General features: G+C 45.3%; 1 protein-coding gene across 1 annotated transcript; it reads right to left on the bottom strand.

Annotated features, from left to right (window-relative positions):
• Positions 1-989: 989 nt before the first annotated feature.
• SRPK1 (SRSF protein kinase 1) lies at positions 990-27,739 on the bottom strand (the record flags this gene model as incomplete). Its single annotated transcript, XM_084275860.1, has 16 exons — positions 990-3,460; positions 4,364-4,456; positions 5,162-5,231; positions 6,523-6,630; positions 7,428-7,528; positions 8,962-9,387; positions 9,646-9,859; positions 10,351-10,376; positions 11,050-11,215; positions 11,879-11,985; positions 13,462-13,549; positions 13,740-13,827; positions 14,232-14,340; positions 16,062-16,180; positions 27,469-27,529; positions 27,637-27,739. The coding sequence occupies 16 exons, from the start codon at positions 27,737-27,739 to the stop codon at positions 3,276-3,278; spliced, it is 2,064 nt and encodes a 687-aa protein (XP_084131986.1). The 3' UTR covers positions 990-3,275.

Here is a 27,739-nt window from a genome sequence, read left to right as displayed (position 1 = left end):
TTTCGTGGAGTTCGAGTCAAGGGGAAGAGCTCAAACTGGACACAGGCTGTTGGTCAGAGGGTTTGGTTGGTTTTTAGTCCATCAGCACACCTGGGGAAGAGGGGAGGGACGGCATTTTGCCTCAGGCTGGGGTTTGTACACCTTCTTTTGAGGGAATTCTGAATAAAAGCTGAAGTTAGTATTTGGGATTTGTTCTCATCTCCTTGGGGCAGGGAGAGCCCACAGCCACGTCCCCATTTGCCCTCACACGTATGAAGTACACCACAGCCAACTCCCAGCAAAGCCCCAAATCGCCTTCTGACCCACACCCCGCCTTTCAAAAAGGGTTTTTTTGGGAGAGGAGGGGAGGTGTTGAAAATAAACCCCTCTGCAGGGTGTAACAGTACCTGCAACCTGCAGCAGATGGTGCCAGTCAGCATCAGCTCACCCACCACCCCCTATTAAACTGATTTAGCTGGATCATTCCTCATCACATCCCACACCCACCTGCAGCAGCATCCGGAGAGGACAAGGCAGCACATCATCCCATCCAGCTCCTAACCTGGTCAGAGCCCAAAAGTCAGCCTGCACCATGATTTTTCTTCATGCTGGGATTGTCTGGTTCCTGCAGCATCAATTTAATTCCATTCTAACAAGCACCTTCTAGTTTCCTGCTTCCCTAGAAAAGGTTCCAAGGTCCTTTACTAGGGAAAGCAGCAGAGAGATGCCAGACTTGAAGGAAAACATTTTAGAACAGGGAAATTCCAGCATAGATGTCCTACTATGGACTATTTTTCTCCCCTCTTTTAAAACAGATCACAGTAACACCTTCACCCACACCACCTCCCTGCATCTCATCCTGGCAAAGCAAAGTGCTCACTAGCAAGGCAAATTCAATCCCTGGGCCAGCTAAGAGGAGACTTACACAGCAAACATAACAAACAGGGCTCAGTTAAAGAATCTGCTCACAGCACGCCTTTCACAAAGGAAAGAAAGACAAAGCACCCAAGTAGAAAGAATAAAAATGTATTTTCCTTCAGGTTTTAGACTGACACAGCAAGTACAAATCCTTTAGTGTGAGCACTTGACGGCAATTTGGAAGTTGAACAAACCCAAAGTGAAGGAGCACACGGGACAAGACTGAATCCTGGCAGCTGCTTCTGCGGGTCTTCGCTCACAGGCTGGCTTTAGCCTTGGTTACCGTGGTATAAAACCCCCTCCTCCAGTCAGGGGTGGCAGAGGGAAGGAGCTCTTGGAGTTGAAGAGTGCAGACCCCCTTCAAGGAGAAGTTCTTGAACCAGCCAGTCTCAAGACTGGGTGAGCTTTGGAGACAACAGCATCGCTTTGCCCTGCCAAGGTATCTCTGCAGCACACAGGCAGGGGGTACTGTGGAAGCCAGTCCTGCCTGCAGTCCTCCTGAAACGGATACAGAAGCAACACACAACTGGAAAACCCCAGACAGGGGTGGGAAAAGAAGTCCAATCAGCAGTTTAGAACTGTTTTGGTATGTTACCTTCCTTTAATTTTAGATTATATGCATAGAGAACCTGAACTACCCCTAAAGGAACATGCAGCATCATTTGCATTAAGAAGCCAAATCAGGCACCAAACTGGAGAAAACTATTTTCAAGTGGATTAAAATACATCAGGGTTTATCAATGAACCATCCTTATGAACCAGGATTTCCAAACACACGTGGAAGTGACACCTAACAGTGCTCTTGGCAGCCTCAGCAACCTGTCTGGGGTAGTGCCCACGTGGCCTCTGGCACGCTCCTCCCAGAGCCACCACGAATCCAAAGGCCTGTTTGGTCCAGGGTCAGGAAGTGCCTCTGAAGTCTCAACGCTGCCAAATCTTCCTTTAGAGTAGGATGCACTGAATCTGCAACAGGATGGGCAAGTCTAGAAGAAGCCATCATAAAACTAGTAAAAGCCACAGTGATTTAACCTTTAATTAAATTTAATCAATTTACTCATTATACCCAACCCCCTTCTGAAAGGTTTATGTAGAAACCTCACAGAACATTTTTACTTGGGCTAACTAAAACCAGCTTCTAAACCAGTTATCTACACAAAGAGTCAGTTCTGTTCCACTTCTCCCAGCTCTCCTTGTGCTAATGGCCCAGAAAAGAAAAGGCAATCCCATTCTGGGAAGTTATTTCTCAAGGCCAGCAGCTGAAGCAAGTTAAAGGAGATCTTTACACTGGGCCTTCAAGCACTGACTTTGAAAGTCAGGAGCTACAGCGTGGCTGTGCTACAGATGCTGCCACCTTCTGCCTTGGGAACAACTGAACAGCTAAAAAAATTAATGAGCCAGAGCAGACTGCACAGGTGAAAATCCAATCAGCAACCGCCTTGAGCAAGGCAAGAAAGTGCAGTAAGAGATAACCCCTCCCAAAAACAACTTACAGCTTTCTAAAATCGTTAAGAGAGGAGCTGCCTGCAACAAGACCACCTCTCTGCAGCCAAAGGGTGCACCCATCTGCGTGCTGAAGGTTGTGCGTTGAGTCAGTTCCAGCTCTTGCTTGTTTTGCTTGTCACCTTTTAGTCACAGGCATTAAAATGGAGAATGTCACTGAGTCGAGAAACTACTCTGACTATCTGGGCAAGGGGAAGGACAAAGGAAAGGGGCAGGGCACTCCGGAGGAAGAAAGAAGGGATACTAAAATCTAGGTTTAAATAGCTCTTCAAAAGATTTAAGCAGCTAGAAACTAAGGAAGAGTTATGTGACTGGAAAGCAAAGATTACAGTAGGCACCTAGGAAACCTTGGAGGATTTGAAGGTCTTTGCTCTACAAGGAACTAACGCCACCTTGGTGCCATCTGTTACTTCTCACCCCACTGCTACTGCATCAACAGTAGGGAATTGAGTCAGTGAGATAAGGAGGCATTCAGATCTTCACACCCCCCTCAGGAGGAAAAAAAGAGTTGAAATTTAGCCAAGGGGGTGTAACTGAGCCCAGGTGAGCTCACAGCTGTAACCCACGGTGTGTAACAGCGAGGAGACTCGGGGAGAACTTCATGTTGTCAGTCAGTCTTTGGCGAAGGCCAATCAAGGCAAAACACAGCCGATGCCCACTGCCTGGGGAGCGTCCCCATGGAGTCACAACAAGCAAACTCAGCAGAGCAGGTTAGATTTATCTAAAATCTTGGAAGCCTTGAAGGAAGAACTTCACACTGAAAATGGAACGGGGAGGAAGGGGGGGGGAAGGAAATCAGAGCTGGGAAGGGGCAGTCGGGTGCGCGCACGCTATGCTGTAAACCAGAGTGTAGTGCTGTGGCGTTGGGTTGGAGCCTCTTAGGAGTTAAGCCAGGGGTGCCTGAGACACTCTGCTGCTGTAGCTCGTTTCTCTGGGATCAGCTCCAACATAGGTAACAAGAAGTCTGTGAATGCGGCTGCTTCGTCTTGGGACCACTCGTATTTTTCCACCAGGACTTCAAAAAGGCCCCAGGGTTTCAGTTTGGTGATGTGCTTCAGATCACCTGAAAACCAAGACAGAAAGGTTAAGTACAAGACATGGGAACAGCAGTTGAGTAAAACAGGCTGAACCAAGACAAGACTGAATTCAGAAACTGCTCTGAGTAGCTGGGCATAAGGAACATAAAATGGTAGAGCATGAAGGAAGAAGTAAGTTACATTAAGATTATTCTACCCACTTTTGAAGCCTGTTCTAGAAATATGCTTCCTTGAAGGCTTTTTTTAATCCCTCCTGCTATTTCTAGTTCAGTTGGAGCAAACAGTGTTTAACTTCATTGTATCACCAATTATACCAGCTGACACGACAGACAAACAGCGTGTCATTGACTTTGGAACAGATGCAGCACTGCTTGAGGAAGCAATACACTCCTAACATGAAAAAAAGGGTTTGTTTTATAAAAACAAAGAGTTTTAAACTAGGTCAATAAGTTCTTCAGAAATGTACTGAGTCTGGAGTACTCAGGGCTTTCTGAGAACGGTTTAGTGTGTTGTGAGTGACGTGGCTTAGGATGCAAGGCACCAGGGAGGTGACTGGTGTGCTAGAAATGGAACAAAGCTGTCTAGAGAAAACTTCAAAGGTGAGTCAACACCTCTAGCTGTCAAAGATCAGCTAAATAAAGCCACATCAGGTCTGAAGATATATCTGCAGTGCTGTTTTTCTACCTGCTGCATTTGATCTACACCGAGGTGTCAGGTACCAGGAGGTGGGATACCTGCAGCAGTCAGACAAGGATGCCTTGTGTTTAGCTGCAGTTTTACTGAGAAAACCTTTCATAAAACAAAGGGAAGATTCTTGTAGAGAGGCACCTTGGCTCACATGATTGTTAACTGGCCTTCCCAGCAAGGCACTCTTGTGTACCTGGGGCAGGGGATGTGGGGCAGGTGACATCTGCTGTGTTTCCACTTACCTTTTTTGGTAAAAAACTCCTTGGAGTATTTTCCTGCCAGGATAAGCTTGCGAGGGATCTTCCCCAGCAGTTCGATGATCAGTGCGATGTGATCTGCATGAGAACAGCACAGTGAGACACAGCCACACAAGGCATCTCTGTGCCTCAGTTTCCTTCTGTGGCATCAAAGGACAAAGATGTTACATCTCCCTTAGAAATTACTGGGAGATCCACCTGGAATCTGAGTCCACTAAGCAGCAACAGAAGCAGGGGAGAAAAAAGGGCAGTCTGAGCATGATTGGTTTGAGAGGAAGGGGCAGCACCAGAGCAAGAGCACAGACCTTACTACGTGGTGGTCTAATGCAGAGGCTCCAGCAACTGGTGCTGATATGGGTAAACAAAGGAGTCTTTGCATTGCTACGCCTAAGAGGAGGCTCATTCTGAAGCAGCACCCACTTCAGAATGCATATAAACAGGAGGGGAATCAACTTTTTAAAAGGGTAGACAATGGCAGGACAAGGGGGATGGAGTGAAGCTGGAGGAGGGAAGGGTGAGATGAGATATTAGGGGGAAGTTCTTTGCAGAGAGAGTGGTGAGGGGCTGGAAGGGGCTGCCCAGAGAGGGGGTGGGTGCCCCGTCCCTGGGGGTGTCCAAGGCCAGGTTGGATGGGGCCCTGGGCAACCTTGTGTAGCTCCAGGCCTGGAGGTTGGTGTCCCTGCCTGTGGCAGGGGGTTGGAGCTCTGTGCTCCTTGGGGTCCCTTCCAACCCAGACCAGGCTGGGATTCTATTTCATGTCCCATTTTAAAGACTAAAACACACCTTCATCCCGTGAGTAATCTTCTCCAGAATGAGGCTCAAACAGGTAGTCTCCTGTTGCTAACTCAAAGGCCTAAACAAAGAGAAAGAAGCACATTAAATCACTTTAGCTCACTTCACACACCCTTACACACACTGCAGGTTGATCCCACGTATCTCCACGGGCCAGAAGCAAAGTGGGAAGAACCACCTACAGAATTCTAGCACACAGTTACCATGTTAAGATGTGCCATGGCTTCACAACATTTAAAGGACTGAATTAAAAACATGATAGGTGAGTCTGTGGAGTTCTGGATCACACAGAATGCTCGTGTCAAACTGTACAAGGTGTTTCACACAGACAGCCTCTCTTCTGCCACAACAGCATTTTGAAACATGACATCATGCCCAGTCTATAAGGTTTTTTTAACAGATTGTCCCCTGTCCTCTTTACTATCTGGAATTTGGGAAGTTTTTCAAGCAGTTCATCTCTGAAGATTGTCTGTAGATATGACAGCAAGCTTTTGAATGAGAAAAACATTTGATTTTAACTTACCACTCCTAAATCCCATGACACAGTTACCCTTTACATATTCACTTTTCCTCCAAACAGTACCCTGACCTTCTATACTCTTAGCTTTCTCCACAGGCTGCTGTTGTCAAACTACTGAAGTGCACTCAGAGTAACCACTGGGTAGTTTTGGCCATGTGGTCTGCAGGAACACCACAGCCCTACCGCCTTCTCTTTTCACCACATTCAGTGAAATCACAGCTTGTTTTCCAAACCAGCAAAAATTAGTTCACTCACTATTTTGAAAACTTAAACTGTAAACCCCAAGCTTTGGTTTGTAGAAGGCAGAATGGTGACACCACAGCAGCACAGGCCAGTAACTGCGTTTTTTTGATTGCTGCATTCCACATTTGCCAGCTATCAGAGGAACAGCTCCAGCCTCATCTCAGGATTACTCAGATTATAGAACGATTCCAGGCACGCAGAGGATGCACACGATTAAACCATGAAATTATACCAAAGACATCTGTGAAACAGTGCTGGGTGCAGCAGAAAGACTCTTTTTATACAAAGATTTTGTCTTCAGAACTGCATACTTGTCTGTTTTCCACAAAGCATGATGATAAAGTAAGATTATATTGGAAATCTGCTGGTGCTGTGCATCAGGAAAGCCACACGTGGCAAGAGAAATAAGGAAAACAATGCTGGTGTGGAAACATGGTTTGCAGCAAGCCCAGAAGTTGGCTGAACACCCAGGAGGGGTTTTGCCAGGCTTGGCTAGTGGGTCAGCAGCCCAGAGTGCAAAGCATATGTGTGTCTCCCAGAAGGCAGAGCAGAGTTTGGGATCTGAAGTCCCCCAGATGCCACCACTCACCATACACGCCGTGCTCCAGATGTCAGCAGGGGTGTTGTACCCTGATCCTATCAACACCTCCAAGGATCGGTACTGCCTCGTCTGGATGTCTTCAGTGAAGTGCTTGTGCTAGGTGCAAGTGTTTTATGAAACAGTTAAGAGACTGTTTAGAAAAAGGAGAAGCAACAGAGCTCATTCCTGTCACATTTCCTCTGAATTTTACATCCTCATTAAGTATTTCCTTATATTCCTACAAGTACTGCTTGAATGCTCTACATGAGACACTCCTCAAGTAGAACTGCCCAGCAATTTTGAGGAAAGTGAGCCACAAAAACAGAATAAAGGAAGAGTGTTCCAGAAGCTGCACCCTCTCCTATCCCATCACGACAGGCCATGACTCAGCTACCTTACAGCAGCCCAGTAACACCACTGTAAGACCACCTTGCCAGGTGCTGCAAGCCTGACGTGCAGCTCCAAGTAGGACACTCATCTCTCCCATAAGAGCTGAAGTATTTTGCCCATTTAAGAAGCCAAGTAAAATAGACATTTCTCCTACTTGAAATGTCAAACATTGAAAAGCAGCACAGCCATCAAAGAATGCAACTATTTATGAGTCTCTTTCATGTGCTCATGAATCCACTGAAGTGGCCTGACAAGCTAATAAACTGCAGAGTGAGCACATCAGAGTGATTTTTTCCAAGCTCCTTGTCCAGAACTACAGACTCCTCCAGAGGTTTCACATACATAATCCTGTTTAAAGGCCTATTAAACTAATCAAATGATCAGTGAGGCACCCCCCCCAAGAAGAGTTTCAAACCATCACTCCCACAGGCAGGTCTTAGATTCCATCTTACAGACTGTCCATCTCAGCATATTGTGAATGAATTAGCAGGTTTGAACAGTGGATGTGAAGATTGGACACTTACCACCCAGCAGGCATTTCCTAGGTCAGCTATCTTCACTTTGAGCTTATCTGCATTCTTGGGCTCAAGAGGATTAAGGAGGAAATTCCCAGCAGCTGATTTTCCTAGAGGCAATATGTATGACAGCTGATTAAAGCTACATGGACAGCATCACCACCTGTCATCCAAATCCTACTGCACTCTCCCAACCCAGGAACTCTTTTGCTTAAGGATCAGAACTTTTCCCTCCCCAAAGCCCAGGTATAAAACTCAGCATCAGTCTGCACTACAGAGCTACTGCCATTATGACCCATCGGTGCAGATGCAGAACAAGATGACACAGGCAATACTGACTGCTTCCCAGCACTCTGCAGAGCCTTAGAAAGCCTGCTGATACCCAGAGAGGCTTTTGAAATAAGGGCATCACCAGAAACAGAACAAGCCTCTCAACCCTTACGTCCTCCTACGCCTCTGAATGAGAGCCCACACGTTACAGCACCTTTTTGACACAGCCATCACTCACTGCTGCAACACAGACCATTACAAGAGCTAAAATGTACTGGGAAGACCTCAACAACACAGCAGAGAGCAAAAATACCAAGTCACTACATCACATCCAGCTGTAGCTCCACAGCAATTTGGGAAGAACTGCAAGAAATAAAACATAGCTAGCAATCTAGCAGGGGCATCCAACTAAATACAGTTCAGGTTTCAAAACCTTTAAATTCCACTTGCCACTACCCATCCCCAGAACTCCTGGGCAGTTTTCTCAGCCAAGAAAATGCTATGGTTTCTTTTTTAGAAGTATAAGTGTCAGTGTCTCCCTCCTTTTCCAAGCAGATATAATTCACCTGACCTCAACTCAGGTGCAAAGACAGGACAGTGTTATCAATCAATTCAAGCTTTTAACACACACAAACCTGGAATGCTTTTAAACTGCTGTACATCGTGTGTCTTATGTTACCTTAAACCCATGAGACCTACAGTTTTCTCCCCCTTGAAACAAAACTGTTTTTAAACAAAAGCACTGAAGAGGGGGTTTATTTTCCCTATGCTGTATAAGCTTTGTTTCAGTGAGGCTGCATTTCCAGTTCTCAAGTAACCATGAGGAGTTACCTGTGAAGGGTTAAGAACAAACCTATCTGGACACACTGAGCAGTCCACATCCCATAACTTAACAGCCACTGACTGTTTTCAGACTTACATCTCTTACCTATTTCTGAAAATCACACCAAGAACATCCTGAAAGAACACCCAAAGGAGGGAACATGCCTAGACTGGAACCCGAAGGTACAGGCACTTTAAAAGCAGGAGTACTTACACATTCAATACTCCCAGCTAAGGTACAACTACACCTGGAAGCTACAAAGAGTGCATGTCTTGGGGTAAAACTGTCAGGTAAATTACTCCTGGCAGAAAAGGCCTCAAAGAGGTGGGTCTGAGCATTTCAGCCTACGAGGCTGAGGTTTCTATTAATACTCTGATGAAGTGCTGTAACACAGCTCTCCCACATCAAGGAGGAAAGAAGAACCCTTTTCTCCCAGGGTTCCTCTTATACCTTTGTTGTCTGACTGGTTGTTATTCTCATTCTCATCCTCTGAGGGGATCTCTGTCCGGATGCTTTCCTGCAAATGGTTAATCTCCTGCTCACTGAAGGATCGCTCTTCGTTGGACGTGGGCTGACACACCATGGAATCTTCTGAAACTAAGGGCACAAAGGAGTCCAGCATTGCTTCTGGAGGCCTGTTCTCCGAGTCTCCGTTACGCTGACTGTAGTTACAGGTATGGAAGTTCTCCTTCTGCTTGTGAGGGCGATCGCCACAGTCATTGGCATTGTGAAGGTCATCCTCGAGTCGCACAGACCCTTGACTGCTGGAGTCTGGGAAGTCCCTCATTTGTATCACTCCATTGCAGTTTATTTCTGTTACACACTTTTCCACGTTGCTGTCCATTAGGATAGACTGCTCTTGTACAACGACTTCAGCTGGAAGACAGGGAAAGGAGAAGATAGCAGAGTATCTACACAAAGTTGTAGGTAAAGCTTGTTCAGGGAGGCCTCAGAAGTAGGCAGGTCTCAAAATGTAACTGAACACAACCATTCAGTTGGTAACAGGAAATTTCCTAACCTCTTGAGATGGGTTAAATGACAACAGCCACATCTACTAAAGGTGCTGACTCTACTCATGTCAATAGGAGTGAAAGGACAACACCGTGCTACTTCAGCAATGCTTTAGGTCCATACCTGTCTTTTTGCTGCTATTTTCCTCCGTTGGACTAACTTTTATGAGCATCTCCAGAGGGCTCTGAGGTTCCTCCTCCTCTTCAGGCTGTGTCTGCCCAGGGCTTGCTTCCTTCTCCATTTCCTCTATCTCTTGCATTCGCTTCTCTAACAGCTCAGCCTGCCTTTTCTGCTTCTTTTTCAACTTCTTTTTTTTATTCTTCGACATTTTATCAGCCTACACAGAAGCAAGTGAAGAAATTGGACTTAGCATTTCACATTTCAACAAATCTAAACTGTGTGGAGTTTTAGTCTACGTCAGAGTTGTGGAAGCAGTTTGGGATGAAAATAGGAGATGATTCTCCCAAATAAAAAACAGATGTGAAGGTTTTTGGAGCAGTTGTCTATGGCTCTTATCAGCACATTTCTGTTTTAAGCTGAGAAATGTACAGTGTTCTCCAAATGAGGGTATCTGACTGCAGAGTCACCTTCACAACAGACCGTCGTGAGACCACCAAAGGGCTACTCATTCTGGTGATACACGAGCTAATCCTACTCACATCTCCAAGATCTCAGGTGCTGAACCTGATGTCTATGTCTGTGCAGACACGAATCACCCTTTTCCTTCTGATAGAGAACTATTTCCCCTTAATGCTGACTGCATTGTGAGACTATGGTGTAGATACTACAGGCAGATCGCTACTTACGCGTGAGAACTATGACACTTACAGGTTTTGGCTGCGGTGCAGTGCTCACTGAAACAAAGGGAGATCAGGAAATTAGTAAGCTTATACTGAAAAACTGCAACTGCATTCTCATCTGAAGGTAAGCTTTTTGCTATGTGGTTTGGTAACAACCTTTTAATGACATGGCAAGTGTTTTTTGAAGGCTCATTTCTCTACAAGGGTACAGCAAGGATAAAAATAAATACTGAGTAAATGCATAATTCTAATTTCAGATAGTAGACTTGCTCCATTGATATCAAAAGACCTAAACTTCCTGTCATGCAGCTCCATTTACTGCATGTATTATGCATCTTACTGAAAAGAAAATGCAAACCAAAACATTAAAATACCAAAGTTAAGGGAGATTCCCTCAGGGAAGCTATTATGAGCCCACTTAAACGTTGGTGGCATAAGATTATGCCTGACAAAGCCTTCCAGTGCACACTGCAGTACTTTCAGCTGCATTAAGTAAGAGGGGACAGCATGGATGTATCCACTCTCCAGTTTTCTTGCACAAACAGCTGCTTTCCCAATGACCTGAGTCTACTATTTCTGCCTGACTTCACACTTTACAGTTGGCTTTCCAGCTGTTACATGCATTATTGTTCCACTGAACTCATTTAGGAAGTTTTCCCTAGTGAGATTAGTGATGATTTGGGTGGGTGGAGGGGAAACAGCACCAATTTTGATGGCAAAAAAGCACCTGCAGAGCCAGATGGTGGGGGAGCCCCAGATCTCTGCCACTCTGTGGCTTCTGCAGCCAGCCTGCGGATGTACTGGTCGTTAACGCAGAGCAGGATGTTCTCGGGTTTGATGTCGGTATGAATGATGCGACATTTGCTGTGCAAGTAATCCAGGCCCTGAAGAACCTGCAGGCAGGAGAGGAAAGACATCAACCACTGGAAAAAGCAACAGATGAGCAAATTGAGAGCAAAGAGAAAAATGCAAAACTGCCCAGGACTAGTGAACTTGAAGGAGTTCTGTGGTTGAGAATACTCCAAGTTAGAGCCAGTGTAACAACTGGTTACTACTCAGCTTCAGAAAATACAGCTTTCCACAGAGTATTTTAAATTTGTAGCCAGGATCTGTCTCTCTTTACCCGCCTGACTTAACATACCACAGTTGAAAGTCTAAATAAAATCATGCTCTACTCCTCCTCTCCATATGTATGGAGGTATTCCTTCTTAGGCAACCATCCAGTAGGAAGAACAGGTTTCTCTTGCTCTTCCCATCATTAAGCACCATACTTACTGTGACAGAGCTTTTAAAAAAAAATTAATACTTGTACTTATGAGGAATTACCAGGGTAAGAAGAGTTAAAAGGAAAGCCAGCCTCCCATCATGGTTTAAGTGTCAGAAAGTGTTTGTAGCAGAAGGTTTTCTCAGTAGAGAAAGGAAATATCAATCCAAGAATGATTTTGTAGCATGACAGACCAGTCACTGATTTTTAACTTCTTTTTTTGTGGGAATAAGATCAGTGAAATCGTTCTCAGCACGGTGAGGGCAGCAGTGCAGTCAGGACTGGAACTTACCTGTTTGATGATCTTTTTGACACAAGGGAGTGGAAGCCCCTGATAATTTGACTTGATGATCCACTTCAGGAGATGATGCCCTAGAACTTCAAACACCATACAGATATCTGGAACTCAAGTCAAGGAAAAAGACGGACAACTTGACCCACAGATGGGGCCAAGAATTCCCAGGACTGAAGGTCAAAGGAAATCTATACCAGGTGTGTGTTTTATAACATACAGCCTTCATCCTTCTGACACGCCTCAGAGAAGCTGCCTTCCTTGAAAGCACCATCCTACTTAATACAAACCTAGAATACAGTGGAATGGAGCTGGTTAGGACAATGATCCTAATGCAGCAGTGTTGATCTCCCACTGAGTGGGAGCCAGTTAGTTACACAAGCAAGCATGCATTAGTATTTCCTGCCTGTGCTGAGACAGCTTCAAGCCAACCATGTATGTTTTGGAACAGCCTGGGCTATTGCCCCAGGCAGAGCTCGATGCCAGATCCCTCTGTACCACCATTACCTGAAAAGATAATAAAATTTCCATTTCATAAGTCAACCTCAGAACAATTAAATCACTTTCTCCACCCTTCCTTGTCTCTTCACCAGCAAAACAAACTTCTGACAAGCCTGGACTTCGACATTATTTACATGATCTGCTTTTCCTCTAGATCTCAACAGCTATAGTCACTCCAGTGACATATTCAGTATTTGCTTTAAAAGCCAAACTTCTACAAGCTTATAAGCTGCTTTTCTTCTGCACTAGCAGAAGGTACACATGCATTTCATAAGAGTGAAAGAAATACAAGATCAGTTTGACATTTATTCTGTGCTAAGTACCAGAAAAAAAGTTAGAGGAAATACATTAAGGGGTTACTGTTTTCCAAAAGCATTAGTGCATTTACAGCCTAGAGCTCAATTCCCTCAAGCACTCTGGTAGTTCTCACCAAAATAAGTGTCAAGGTACCACAAACAAACACACAATGAAGCGAAGCTTTCAAATTTTAGGGGTGCATTAAGACTAATCAGAAATCACTGTCTATTGGAAGGCTGTTCACAAAACTACAGGGGATTAAAGCAAGACACTTTAAATATCCCAACAATGTTGGTAAAGTCCAAGGTTAAGATGCTTCTGTAACTAGAAAGCCACCTTCTTATCAAGCTATAGACTGCATGTGTTTGCTATGTTTAATTACTGATGTTAACATCTTGCACTGCTTCATTTAAACAAGAGGTTTTCACCAAGCTGCTTGCAAAAGGGAGGGGTCGAGACAGATGGGTTTCTCTTACCACAAAGGTACCTCAGACACTAAAGCCATTCAGCCTCAACTCACAAATCAGCAGGAGAGATGAGTGGCTGCATCTAAGAGCATGACTAAGCAGCGGCGTCTCCACGACTTGCACCTATTATGTCAGGCAGAATGGTTGTTCTGAGGCTGAGCTTAGCAGGCAGGTTGGAGGCGGATGATCCTCCAAGCAGGTTTCCTCAGCAGTGCAAGGGATGCCTGGGCATCTCTCACCAGCTCTGACACAGCAGCTACCCAGCAAGCTCCCAGCCTAAAGGCCAAGAAGTGCCTTAGTTCCACCACGAAAGGATACGGGAGCCGTTAACTCCTGAGATCTTGAAGTCGTCTAATAACTGAACAACTCTCTCTTTACTGGGGTCATTTGGATCACTGTTCCGGACCTGCAGAGGAAGAGAGGATTCATTGTGGGGTTTGCAGTAATTACCAGGCATGAATACATTTTGAAGTCAGATCTACAGCACTACTGCCAGGTTCCCAAGCTCTCTGCAGCTAGAATTGAAGCACACAACTAACGTGACATCCCCAAAATGATGAAAACAGCCCCAACCCACCCCACTCTCAGGCACTCACCGATTTCAGCAGCTTGATCTCATCCAGTGCTGTTTCTGTGTAATGCTCTGCACTCTTCACCACCTTCATTGCCACAAATCTCCTCCCTCTATGCACACAAAGTAAATTGGAGATCGTTAATGCTCATACAAAGAACTAATTTTCTAGGATTATCCTAATTCTTTTGCATACAAGAGAGCTACTTATTTAAGGCATCACAGAAAAATAAGGTTTAAGCACCCATGCAGATTGTCTTTAGGTCTCTTTTAGAGAACATCCACGTTAGTCATTGCTCATAGAGTGCAACAGTGGGTCAGTGACTGCTGAACACAAGAGTGCTCCTTCCATGTACCTGGCTTGTCCCGTTCACTCCCACAGCCCTTCACGCACAGTATCAAAAGAAACATCCATGTTAGGATGCAGACAGCTGTTTGGTGTTGTTATCCAAGAATAAAAAGCTGCTTTCAGACCATGTCTGTGATGAGAAACACTAGGTCAAACAGAAAGACTTACTGGATGTCCCAAGCTAGCCACACAGTGGAGAAGTGGCCCCATCCAAGCTTCCGAATCACGTGGTATCGTCCATTGAATAGATCTCCTATTTTCACAAGGTGATAACCACCTAGAACAACAGTGGGAAGTTTATGTATCAAGAGATCACACAAGTGCTGAAGAGCAGGTACGTGGAACAAGCATCACAACTTGAGGCAGACTTATTTGATGTGTTTAAATTGTTAATCCTATGAACAAATGCAAATGTTTCTCTAATTGGATCTTGCTAGAACAAGCACACAGGATGTTAGAGGATGAGCTGTGAGCAGCCCTCTGGATGAGGGAAAAGTTTTAATGTCATTTATAATCAATGATTTTTCCTCCTTTTCAATGTAGGTCATCACTGCAGTGCCACAAAAGGTTGTTTACTCAATGAAAGTATCTGAAGGCTGATCACTTAGCAAACACACCTTGTAACAGAACCTCACAGCTCCCTATCAGCATTGCTTTGGCACTCTGTGCAAAGCTCTATCCCCTCACATGGAAGAGTACCACACCCCAGATCCCAAAGGAGTTTCACTTCAAATGCTTTCCTGACTAACCAGTGCTCTGCCACTTAACGTCACCTCTGAGAATAGGAAGGTCTCCTTCCTGTACCCCTGGGATCTCTCAAGTTGCTGACTACGCAGGAGGATGCCATGATGGCAGCAAAGACATGAAAAGCCAGACACAGGGGAACTGTGGCAGAAAGCATAATGAAGGAAAGAATCTGGGGCTGTTAAGGCATAAACTTTTGCCAGAATCTGGAATTACACCCTAGATTCCAGGCTCTAACTATTCAATTGTGGTCAGTAAATGCTACCCATGAAATGCATGCCCAGCCAGGAAGATTCAGCTCTCCTGATTGACTGGTTCACTAACAAGACACAGAATTGTTATCCATTACTTCATTAGCTCTGGCAGATCTCCCTTTTCTTCACGTAAAGATTTCAGTTACAACAGCAACAGCTGCACCAGCTGCTAATTCACACAAGGATTTTCTTCTTCCCACTTGCTTTACAACAAACAAAGTCCCACAACTACTTGGGTAGCATGCTAAAAGTACTGTAAATGCTCTGAAGTGCAAGAAACACTGCAATCTAAGTTCCCTGTGCTATGCCTACTTTGCACTCTTTATTACACATATATGGCATTTGTTACATGCTGCTCCCTCAATGTACACAACAAACAGCATCACAGAAGCAATCTTGAAGTGCTGGGAGGTGGGGGCACTCAAGCTTCAACAGACTGATCACTTGAATCAGTGATCAGCGCTCTGTTGTTTTTGAAGACTCTGCTATGTTAGAAGAGCCTGACCCTTTTCATACTGAATTATACATTATGATATTCCCATTTGCTCTGCATTCAGTTTCTGCTGAAACAGTGGAAGACTGTAATTTGCAAAGTTATCTGAAGCATAGATAGTAGGATGATCTTCACAGGGAAACAGTGAAGGTTTTGGAACTGATTTGAAGGATCTGAAAGTGTCCTTTTCCTGATGAAAACCAAGAAGAAATGGAATGCCTACTTGCTTTTGCCAATTTTGAAAGCCCCTTGGCACAGAGGCAATGCTAACAGCTTTAAGCACGGGCATTAAAGCACTTCTCCAATTCTAATTTTGACTGATAACAGAGGGAATCTTGGACAAGAGCTTCTCTATTCCAGGCTAGCTTGGAAAATATTATTGTCACACATTTTCAAAAAAACCTCATAAAATAAAAGGCAGACTGTTTTTATTCTCTATAATAGAGAAGTTGAAGAACTATCTTGATTGTGTTGGAAATCCTGCACCTTATACAGGCAAGCTCTCACCTTTACAGTAATCATTTGGATCCTCTTGCTCATCATCATCTGATCCCAGGATTTCCTCCTCTTGCTCTGGAAGGTCATTCTCAGAGTGAGCAGCGGGGCCCCGATGCTGAGTGTCGGGTCTGAAAGAGAACACACTGCATGTCTCACACACGTTACTCTGCAGTCCAGGAGCTTTCATTTCACAGGAGGGGTTGCTGGTAACAGAGGAGATGCAATATTCAGCCTTCAGAAAAACTAATTCCACATTTAAACGCTTTCACTCTTCCTAGTATAAAAGTAGGTAGGAGCACTTTTTTCATACACTAGTGAGAAATGCAACTTAGATTCACTTTTATAGTGGGACAAAGAGGAGACCAGCCAAGACAGCCAGTTAAAACCTTAGTGATCCCACCAGAATTTTAGTCTCTTTGAATCCCATCCCAGCCTTTCATTGCAATGACTTTTCTAAAGCAAATGTAGACTTTAAGAAGTTACCTCATAAACCCCAAAGATTTAACCATCAATGGATGTTATTTTGAAGACTAACATCAATTAATTCTTAGTCCTTTGAAAAAAATAAGCCAGGGTTTTAAGAACTTGCAACCCTCTGTCCCCTTCGCCTTCAAGATCAAACAAACATTTAACAATCCTAAAATCCCTAATACTGCCCTTGATTTCTCCTCTTCTCATGTGGTAGACTGCACTTCTAGTTTGTCTCATCACTGAAGGTCTAAAGTTTGCTACAGCTGTCTGAACTAGGAGGAGTGGGAGTACACAGAGCAGATATTCTGTAAACCCTACTGAGAGCTCGTCGTGCAGAAGGATTTGAATCATGCACTGAGGTGGTTGTTTTTTTCCCCCCACTCCCACATTCATAAATAAAACCAGTAATTTTGTGTGTATCCTTTCACCAAATGTGGTTCTCTAAGTTCCTACTTGAGAAGGTCACGTTGGCAAAGGCCACCTCAGTGATCTCACAGATTTAAGCTGTGTTCAAGTTCCCTGAGCTAAACCATTCCTCTCTCCCTTGTGCCCCAAACTCCTTCATGGCAGCACGCTGCTTACAGCCACACAGCTCATGGGACAGGAACACTAAAACAGGGGAGTTATTTACTTTACAAAGCATTGCAGCAAACTGTTACCTGTCGACAAAGCTTAACCCCCAGTATCATTTTGTACAGAGCATTAATAATGAAACCAGGGCCTGTGGTCCATTTGCATTGCCAAGATTTAAGGGTAAAGTACTGCAGGATATTAACCCAGAGCTGCTTTTTAGAAGTATACTGAAAGAAAGATGGAGTTGTGCAAAGGGGTGGGTGACAAGTGTCTTGACACAATGACATACAAGCATGAGAGCACACTCCTTACAGTCAGCTTTCCTGCCAGGGTGAATTAGATGAAGTTTCCTGTATCAAAACTCCTGTGCAGCACACACAACTGATGCTTTCCACCATCCTATTTCAAATTCGACCTGTTTTCCTCCCAGGAGTAGCTGCTGAGCCAGCCCCAGGTTTTGCCAGTGCCTATACCAACATATATGCTTTCAGATGCAGCTTTTATAGCTGGTAACTGAGTTGGAGCCCTGTGCATCACATCACGGCCCTACTAACTAATTTTAATCCACAGGACAAACTTAGTATTTCAATCTTGAGTAGTTCTACAGCAGAATGAACGCTCAGCATTTACATGTGTGCTCTGCTGAGACTTCACACATTAACTCCATTAAAACTACAGCCATCTTAAGCACCTACAGAGCATGAAAAGGGAGAAGTCACCCATTCCAATCTGACCATGACTAAACTTGTAGCCATTTACAATCTGGAACTCAAGTTCATTAAAGGAAAGAGCAGCTACAAAGATCATCCTCAGGCACAACCAAACCACCCACCATTTACTTCAGTTGTCAGAGCTGGTAAGTCCTTTAATTCAGTAACAGATAAGCAACACAGATCAGTGGTCCTGAACCATATAACAAGACTGCAATGACAGTCCTTTCCACTCCTGTCAGCCTAATGAGACATTTATTAACAACCCCATTGCTTGACCCAGCCCCAAAATGTTTAGTATTTAGGGTTTTTTTTCCCTATGAGCCACAGAATTACGATTCAGGGGGTAGGAAGATGTAAACTGGGGTGGGGAGGAAGTCTTGGAGGTCAAAAAGCTGCTTTATAAGCACTGTATTCCTTTGCAGATAACTGAGCTATGAATAAAGTCACAAACTATCCCCAAAATACAGCAGGTAGCAAAGGCAGGAAAGAGCCACAGACAGAATGGTTCAAGGGGAGATTGGATGGTGATACAGAACAAATCCTACAGACAGGGTCAGGAGAACCAGAGCTCAGAACTGGATAAAAAGGAGAATTTAAGCCCAGGAACCACACCCACAGCATAAAAAGGAAAGGGCAATTCTCCCCCATGTTGTTTCAAGGGTTTTTTTTACTTTTGTAACTGTGCAAGATGTAGGGGATTAGAATGGATTCAAGAGAAGATTCATCTTTAGAACCTCTGACGCAGACAGAAGCATCACGCTGCTCTGCAGTCCAAATGCTTTCTCAATAATAGTCATTTCATGCATCAAGGAAGAAGTCACTGGAAGCACTAACCCTCATTTTCCTGGAAGCTTTCTGCACCCCTCCTAGGAAGGGGCTGACGAATCGTGCTGCTGAGCCTCGTACACGACACACCCTGTAGCCTGCATCTGAGTCTGTCCTGGGGATCCAAAAGCATTTCACTCCTGTATTATCATCTATTATACCAACTAGTGTGATACTGAGCCATATTCAGGTCACATACATTTCTGTGGTGCCATTCCCCTTATGAAATCAACTCCTAAACACGGTATTTGCACCTCTGCAAGAATTCATGAGACATTATTACATCCCACCACCTCCTTCTCCCAAAGTGACCAGCTCACCCACCGACACAGACTGTGAGACTCACTCAGAGCACAATATGTTTTAACACCAAAACTGACACAGAAACCCACAACCCTCACCTGCCTGCTTTGTGCACAGCCAGCACTCTCAAAGGCACAAAAGGCTGTGAAAAACAGCAGAAAAACCCATATTTGGTATTTAAAGATGACAGATAAACCAGCTGTCAGCAACAGTGCAAAGTGCAGATAAAAATGTATGAAGAGGCAATGAAAAATAGTTTACACTAAGAAAATCAAGTGTTCTAGGATACTTTTTACAGCCACCTCCTTTCTGCCAAGGAATACCTTGATCACCTTTTACTTTTGCTCTCTCAATGTGCTAATTAATCATCAGAATTAACTGGATTTGCAGTACAACTATACAGCAGGGTTTTACTCAAGGAAAACAATGTGGAAGAGCAATGCTAAGGTAAAACACTAGATCTTTTATGGAATTCGTGTGATCCCATATCCAGAGACCCTCCCCAGAAGTCCTGAATCCCTCAGGAATGCCTGAAGAACTGTAAATTCAGGAGATTGAGAAAAGAAGAGGGTAACCTACCTGCATGAAGCACGGCCTCCCATTGAGAAAGATATTCCTGAAGTCAGCCCAATAGTTTTCGAAAGAGCCATTAAAAATCAGGCACCACAGCGTTCAGGGAGCAGGGGGACATCAAGGGCAGGCAGAGGGGCTGGTTCTCCTGGAAGAACGCAGCGCAGCTTTGTGCTTTTTGAGAGAGGGAGAAGAAGGATTTGCCTCCACCACCTAGCTGCAGATGCACAGCACTGCATTGCAGGTAAAGGGCCTTGCAGCAAGGCTGGGGGATGCTCTCACAGCTGATCCTCCTGCAAATTCAGCGTTAGGGGTTGAGCACAGACTCATCTCCTCCTCTTGATGTTTACCTGTCTGAAATCTTCCCTCTAATGAAATTAGAAATTCAGTCAGATCCTCGTTTCATCTTCCTGAACGAGCCGGTTTTATTTGCCTATTCAATAGCCCACTGGATTCAAAGCTGGGATGAGGATGAGGAGCATGGTAATTGCCAACAGTCCAACCCTTTTGATAGCGAAGTGCCAGCACAATCACACAGGAGAGAAAGGGCCTTCAAAGGAAAAACGAGTTTTCTGAAGCAATTCCAAACCTCCCCATCCGGAGTTACAAGAAAAACTTATCCTTTATCCTTAAAAGTGACCAAAAAAAGCAGGAGGAGGAGTCAAATCTTCTTTCAAAAAGGTGATCTGCCTACTTTTTTCGCAGCAGCAGGCGCGTAACATCGCCCTCTGACAATGCAGAACTACCAGCCATTTCCTGTGCCTGTTTATGCTGCTGGTTTATGTAAGCTACAGGGGAAACAAGTCAGCAACACTGTGACATACCAAGTAATAAGAGCTACAGAGGACTGTTTATTAGTGACAAACACTCTGAAGCTGGCCCTGCAGTTTTAAACCCAAAGGGTTAAGGAAGAACTAGATTGATCTGATCGTATATCTAAAATATTTTCACCTTAAAACCTTGAAGTTTGAACAGCCTTTTTAACAGGTTAGCATTGCCAAACCTCTTCACATTAGAGGTGCAAACATTTTCCATTGTAGACAAGGTTTTGCTCCTCCTTCATGTGATGTATCACCCAGCAACTCTGCTCACCTCTGCAATGCATAGGAGGGCCAGTAATGGTTATGTGCAGGAACCAAGATTTCAGTCACAGGTGGTGTTCAAAGAGTTTGGAAGAAAGAAAACAAACAAACCACTTCTGTGTTCTCTCACCAGGTTCTAAGGAATCACTTCTCTGGTCCACATGCTAGAAATAAGTTAAAAAAGCCCCAATTAAGCCACCCCAATCACACAGTGTGTGTTCTTACAGACTAGCACTGGGGTAGATCCAAGGGCATCAGGGGGATGAGAAGATGGGAACTGGCTGTCACACCAGTGTGACACAGTCAGTGTGAGAAAAAGGCAGCGTTCCTCGTGCTCTGGAGCACCAGCCCAGGCTCCTTCACTGTTCTCTATAAATTACTAGTGAAGCCATCACCACAGCCAAGTCTCCACACACAACTTCACCATCAAGACTCAGAACTTGTTCTCTCCACTCCAAGAACATCAGAAAAACCTTCAAGAGACATGTTTGGGTCTCCTATTTAAAAGCATTCAGAGCAACTTCTTCAAAACTCTGTGTTGTGAACAGACCAGACCCCTTCCACCAAGCAAGGGGTGCAGCATACACTGAACCCAAACTGCTTTTCACAGCTATCCTCCTTATATACTTGCTAACAAAGAGATGTTCTCCTTCCTCCTCCTCTTCACCTGTTTGCCAGTCCCTTGGTATTTGCAGAGATGACGCCTGTCTGCAGGAAACCAAAGGCAATTGCTTTCCTAAATGATTTTAAGCTGCCTGCAGCACAGTCTTTATAACCACTGTCATTGCTCATTTGTGAGCTCCAATTACACCTGTGGAACATCCCCAAACAGGATTCAATTTGGTGAACTTAAGACTAATGATGAATCCAGCTCATACTAATGGAGACACAGGTAAGAGTACTGTAACACACCCCAGGACTCTTGCTTTTCATCCTAACCATCCAGCCAACGCTCTCCAGGGCTGTACACCTGCTGCAGCGAGATCTCACTTCAAGTATTGTTAAGGATTCCTTGTTTTCAGAGGGAAAGTGTTCCATATGGCACAGTGAAAAGCCAGGATTTCAAAATCCCTCTCCTGTTTTCCCCTCTGTGCATGGAGACAATGTCTCTTTAAGGTAAGCATGCTGGCCAGACTGCATCTCATCACTATTCCTTGGTGTGCCTGCAATTTCAAGATCATGTTAAGGCACATCTAGTCAGGAGGACTGCTCCTGGTGCCAGCCTCCAGCATGCTTACGTGTGGATCTGCTGGCAAACCCAGTGTTCAATAAATATTACAACTATTTACACTCAAAGTTTCAGTGTGAATTCAGGCCTGAAAGTATAAAATTACCTCCTGTTCCCATGCACTTCTCTGCTCGAGAAATTTTTAAGTATTTGAAGGGACTTGGAACTATAAATCAGACTTGTAAATCCCACCAATCTCTGTAACACACATTATTTTGTGATTTGCAATCCATTCACTCTTCCATCCCTGTTTTTCTGAAGGAACTGGCATTTTTCTGCCAGCATGGCAGATCCACCATACTCACTGCTGTAGAACAACTTGCTGCTGCCAGAATAACACTGGTGAGACCTTAAAGAGGATGAGAGACAGACTCACACTCAGCTTTAAAAGACCAGTGCTCAGAATGTGAAGAGAGACATACTCCTGTTTAGCGGATCAGTGGGAGTTCAGTTTCAGGATAAGTAGTAATGAATTTCACATGAAAACGGTGCTAATGAGAAACAAAGGCAATCAAGTTCCCTGCTCCTTGTAGGCACTCCCCCACACAAGCACTTAACGAGCTGTTTGTAGAACTGTCTGCTATTCCAGCTATTCCAAGTCAAGGGACTTCCATGGAAACCAGCAGATCTTCAGCTCTGTCCTGTCACAGTTTGATAATCACTTCTGGATTTGAATGAAACCCCCCGTGGGTGACACACTCTGACTCCACCTGAAGTGTTCTGTTCAAAACACTTACAAAGATGTAGTCCTGATGTTAATTATGAAAGACAAGTGAGGAAAACATAATCCCAAAATCCTGATCCCAAGCAGTTTTGAATAGGGACGTCAAGGAAGAACACAAGAGGGTTGTCAGAACTCCAGGGCTCCTCAGAGACAGCAGCAAAGCCATATGAGCAAGAGATGCAATAACAAGCTGGGAAAATAACAGACTCTACCATGAGTTTTCTGCTCCCCAGAGTGCAGAGATGGGGAAATTACCCACTGCCTCATCTCTCTTCATAGCAATTCTATTGTATTTCAGTTGGCACTGAGGAAGAACGAAACGAGGCTTCAATGCAAGTCAAAAGCTGGACCAAAGAATGACAGATAACTGTCAAACTGCTTCTTGAATGTACTGAATACTGCAACATTTGGGAAGAGGAAGCAGGACAGTGGTACTGTACCAACTCAGCTCTGCCACTGTCCTCACTCCAGACGTAGAGGGAGTTGGAGGAACCATTCAAAGTCCTGTGAAAAAAAAATCTCTCCCACTTAGTAGAGTCTGTAAGAAAGGATTTAATAATTCACCAGTGCATGCAGAATTGGAAGAAAGCACTTTGGATCACATCCATTGTTCAGAACAAGCAACGAACTGGAACTACGGCTGCCACCACCTTGGTAGCTACTCATGCTTACGTTAATAAAGTGTTCTGCTTTGAGGCACAATCAGCTCAACACCCCTTACACAGAGCTGCTGGGTTTGTGCATGAGTGAGCCAACTCCTCCTGAAACACCAAAGCCACTGCTGAAGCAAGATGAAATGATGTTCTCTCATCTGGGCCTGCCAATGAAGTGCCCATCATCTGTCTACACATCATACAGACCTGTAGCCTGGTTCTGGCAATATGCTGATTTTCTTTGTATCAGGGAAAACAACCTATAACACAGAAATAATTGTTCAGTTTCTTTTCCGTGTCTCCAACTGCTTTGGAACTGGTTAGGGTTTTAGCCTAGTTTTTAAAGCCTGGGTCTTAATCTCAGAAGTAATCTAAAGAATACTTTTTTTTTCCCTAGGACAAAGAACAGTTTCATCTTCTAAGGGTTTGTGACATACAATGCAGACAGAAAAAAAGCCACAGCATTTTACTGGCAATTATGGTCTAACAGTCACAAGCGCCCGATTCCATTTCAAATTCCCTGAGCCACTGGTACAGTACAGCTGTATTTACATTTGACTTCAAATAGAAGCTTGCATTTTCAAATAGAACCATACTTTTGAAGTAAATGCCAGATCTTCCTCACACTTCAGGGTTTTCATGCAGCACAACAGTCTTTCAGCATAGGAAATTAATGTCTTTCAAATGGAAGCATGTAGATGGCATAGTCCACAGCATCACCCCAGCCAGGGATGGGTGTTCTGACCACACTAGAGCTAATTCAAAGCAACTCTCCCCCTGAAAAAGAACATGGGAGTCTTCCAAAATCAAGCCTGTAATCTCCCACTAGCCTGCACTGCTTCCTAAACACGTCCCACCTCACTGCACCATGGCATCACATGCACACACGTGCCTGGTCTGTGCTAGGGTGCCTACAAAGCAAGGAGCAGCCAGGTCACAGCTGCTGAAGGGCTGAACTGTTGGGACACCCACCACTCCTTCCTCCTGCTGCCATCATGGGCATCCCCATCCTGCACAGCTCATGAAACACCAGAACACAGGAATTCAGTTTTCAGTTCCCTGTAAGTCATACAAGGAAAACCCGCACAAGAACCAGGAACACACTGCTCAGCTCCTCCACATTCCTAAGGACCACAGGGAAATATTATCCCTAACACATTTGCCTACGTGTTGCCAACTTCAAAGACACTTCTGCCTCAAACAGAACTGCAGGAGTCAGCTGTATTTTTGATAAATGGGCAAAACGAGGTACCTGAATGCACCTCCCCAGGTCTGAGCAGTAAGCACACAAGCTCCTTTCTTCAAGGCAGGCTTTTTTGAGTGTCTCTGGGAATCAAGAGAGTGTTAGTGCCAGAGACGTTCACACCTCATGAAATGATAAAATTCAGGCATCACACAGCTTACAGCAAAGCTATCTTTTGGCAGCAGGACGCATCACAGTAGCCTACGTACCAAACCCCCCACGCTTTATTAGCAACTGAAGCTTTGACATGTGTATTTCCTGACATATACTTAAAAGGAAAAGGCCAAGGAGAAGCTTGCTGCTTCTTTTCTAAAAATAATTTAAAGAGATTTTCATTCTAATTCACTGCCTTTTGGATGGAAAGCAGCAGAAGAGAACAAACTGAAAAGCAGCCACTTCACTCAAGGCCACAAAGCAACCCAATGATAGTCAACACGAGAACTCAGGATCTCCCTCTACCTACATTTGCTTATTGTCCCTCTGAGGCATTCAGCTGTCACTCTCCCTGTCCTTCCTCCTCCTCAACTCTCACAGAAATGGGAGCTGGGCAAAGGTACACAGCCCAGATACTCTTCCAACACCACAGAGGCAGACACAGGACTGAGGAGCAGGCTAGGCGAGTAGAAGCTTCGTTACCAATGATTTAAGACAGTTGGTTTAATGATCATTCCAGATTTACAAATAAATTGTGGTAGCTTTACTGAAGCAGGAAGACACAGGTACCTCATCTTTGTGTTCCCAAGAAATTTTGCTTGCTCTCTTTCTGCAAAAGAACACGTTAGGATAAATGCAATCACTCCTTCACTGATATCAAATGGAGCTTTTAAGACAGGAAGGATGGGAAGAGATGGGACCACATCCCGACTCTGTGGGGAAATGAGGAACTTAGTTGACCTTCCTGTAAAAAAGAAAATCTTATACATGGAACTGCAATTATTAAATTTTTTTTTCTATCATCAGTTTAGGCTAGTCCTGTCTGAACCAAAACAGCAGCAATTTTAACTACTGAAAGATGAAAAGAGTGGCAATTTGGGGTTTTGTTCTATACACTGTCCATTATTTTAACCTTTCCAAGTGTTTAGTTTGGATTTTTTTTAACCAGATTGGGTTGATACAAAAGCTTAAAGCAGGTGTAGTTCATTTCTAAAGCAAAAGGTACTCTGAGTTAAGTCCCTTCAGGACATTCTCTGCATTGTAATACTTATGCATAATGAGGTAATTCCTACTACTTACCAACCTCAACCTTTTGTTTCATGTTTTTACTGCCCTTTATATAGAAAAAAGTGACACGTGTGTGATCTACCAAGCTACTGTGGAAGTTCAGATGTTAAAAGGACATTCTATGTGGTTGTAAGTTGGGATTTTTATGGAAAAAAGAATTGCAACAATCCAATTAAGCTTATTTTAGAAGATTCAACTAGAGAAGCTCTGCATTTAAATAGCATGAATGTCATGGAACTACACCTAAACTTAGAAGGCGACGTTAGCAAACCTATGCTACCAGAAAACAAGAGTTTGAGATAAGCACAGCATTTTACACATAGCATGGTTCTCTGCTCAAGCCTAGGTGGCACAATCAACAGCTAGCCAGCAATGCAGTTAACCTGTTCTGGCAGTGGGGTTAGAAAGGGTTTAAAAACACCCCCAAACCCACACCAGCACTGAAAACTACCCTTCAGCAACCTCCCAATTTACACAGGCATCAGTCTTTCCAACTGCAACCACAGACTCTATTTGGCAGGGTTGGTATTGTTTGTCTGCAGCTGGACAAGGAAAATAAGTAACAGCTACAGAATTAAAATAAGGGATTACTCGTTCAGAAATTAGGACAGGGATAATGCTGTACAGAGAGGAGAGCTCTTCAAAAATCATCCTAATGCTGCTTTCAATAAATACCAGACACATGTGCAAAGCAACACAGAAACAGAATGCACATCCCCTGAAGTTACTGTTCTTCATCCCCCTTCGTTGCTGTTCTTCACCCCTCACCAGCCCCTTCTCAAACCAACTGAATCCTTGCTGGAGACAGCCAGAAAGTTCGTGTTGGGTTTGTCTGTCTTTTTTTTTTTCAAATCCTTATGATTTGCCTGGGGAAGTGAAAGAATAACCCAACTCCCAGCCCCACAGCCTTACCTACTAAAAGCCTTTGCTTCCTAGGCACCGTGAGCTCAGGACCTCACAATGTACCAGAGACTTTACTCAAATAAGCAGCATTTTACTGAGCATACAGACCCAGCTCTAGGTTTCAGATCACCTTCCACCAGAAAGGAGCCCCTGGGCAGTGCTGAGAGCAGCCTGGTGGGAGCCATTGTTCAGCATTTACTCGACATCTTCTAATTTTTACATCCAAAGCCTCACCACATATAAAGACTTGTGAAATTCCTGCGGCAGGAGAGAAACCACACGGCAGCATCAAAGTCAGAGGAAGGAGTAAACAAGACACCACAGCGTTCCTAGGGCAGGATTCAAGCGAAAGCTCCGAGGGGGGATAGCAGGGATGGGGATGGTGTGTGCCAGGAGAAGCCGGCTGCTCAGGCCGGCCCGGGAGGCTCCGGGGATGACAGGGGATGCACAGCGCGGGGCAGGAACGAAGCGGGTAGGCACAACCGTGGCCCCGCCATCCGGTTTTGGGGCAAAGGGAGGGCACGGAAAGCCCCTTACCCATCCAGGCGGCTCCGCTGCCCCGCCCGCAGCCCGCCAGGCGCTGAGGGACGGGGAGGAAGGGTGGAATCCCCTGGAAAACCATCCCCGGCGGGGAGCGGGGAGGCGGAACCCGCCGCCTGGGGCCAGCGGCCGCGCCGGCTCCCCGCCCGTGCCGCGAAACGCGTCTCCAATTAACGGCGCGTTAGCAGCCCGCCCGGCCCCCCAGGGCTCTCCGCCCCGGGAGAGGCAGCGCCCGCGGCGCCGCAGGGCCGGGCAGCCCGCGGGCAGGGCCGGGCCGGGCCGGGGGGGAACAAAGAGGCGGCGGGAGCGGCTGGCGGAGCCGGGTGGCGGGAGCCGCCGCCTGAGGGGAGCCGGAGGCCGCACTTACTTCCTCTGGGCCTTGTCCTTCTTGGCTTTGGTCCGCTTCTTCCGGGCCTGCAGCGCCAGCACTGCGGGAGAGGGAGAGAGGCGTGAGGCGGGACGGGGCTGGGGGGCTGGGGAGGGGGAGCGGCGGGGGGGGGCGGTTTGTGGGGCGCGGGGTGCCGCGCGCGCTCACCTTTCCGCTCCATGGCCGACAGAGCCGGTAACACGGGGCGCCCCGCGCGCCTGCGCGCTGCCGGCTCCCCCTGCGCCACGCCGGGCAGCGCCGGCCGGAGCAT

This window comes from Gallinula chloropus, assembly GCF_964237585.1.
Source record: "Gallinula chloropus genome assembly, chromosome: 27".
In the NCBI taxonomy this organism is placed as follows: Eukaryota; Metazoa; Chordata; class Aves; order Gruiformes; family Rallidae; genus Gallinula; species Gallinula chloropus.
This window is presented reverse-complemented; position numbering and strand designations above follow the sequence as displayed.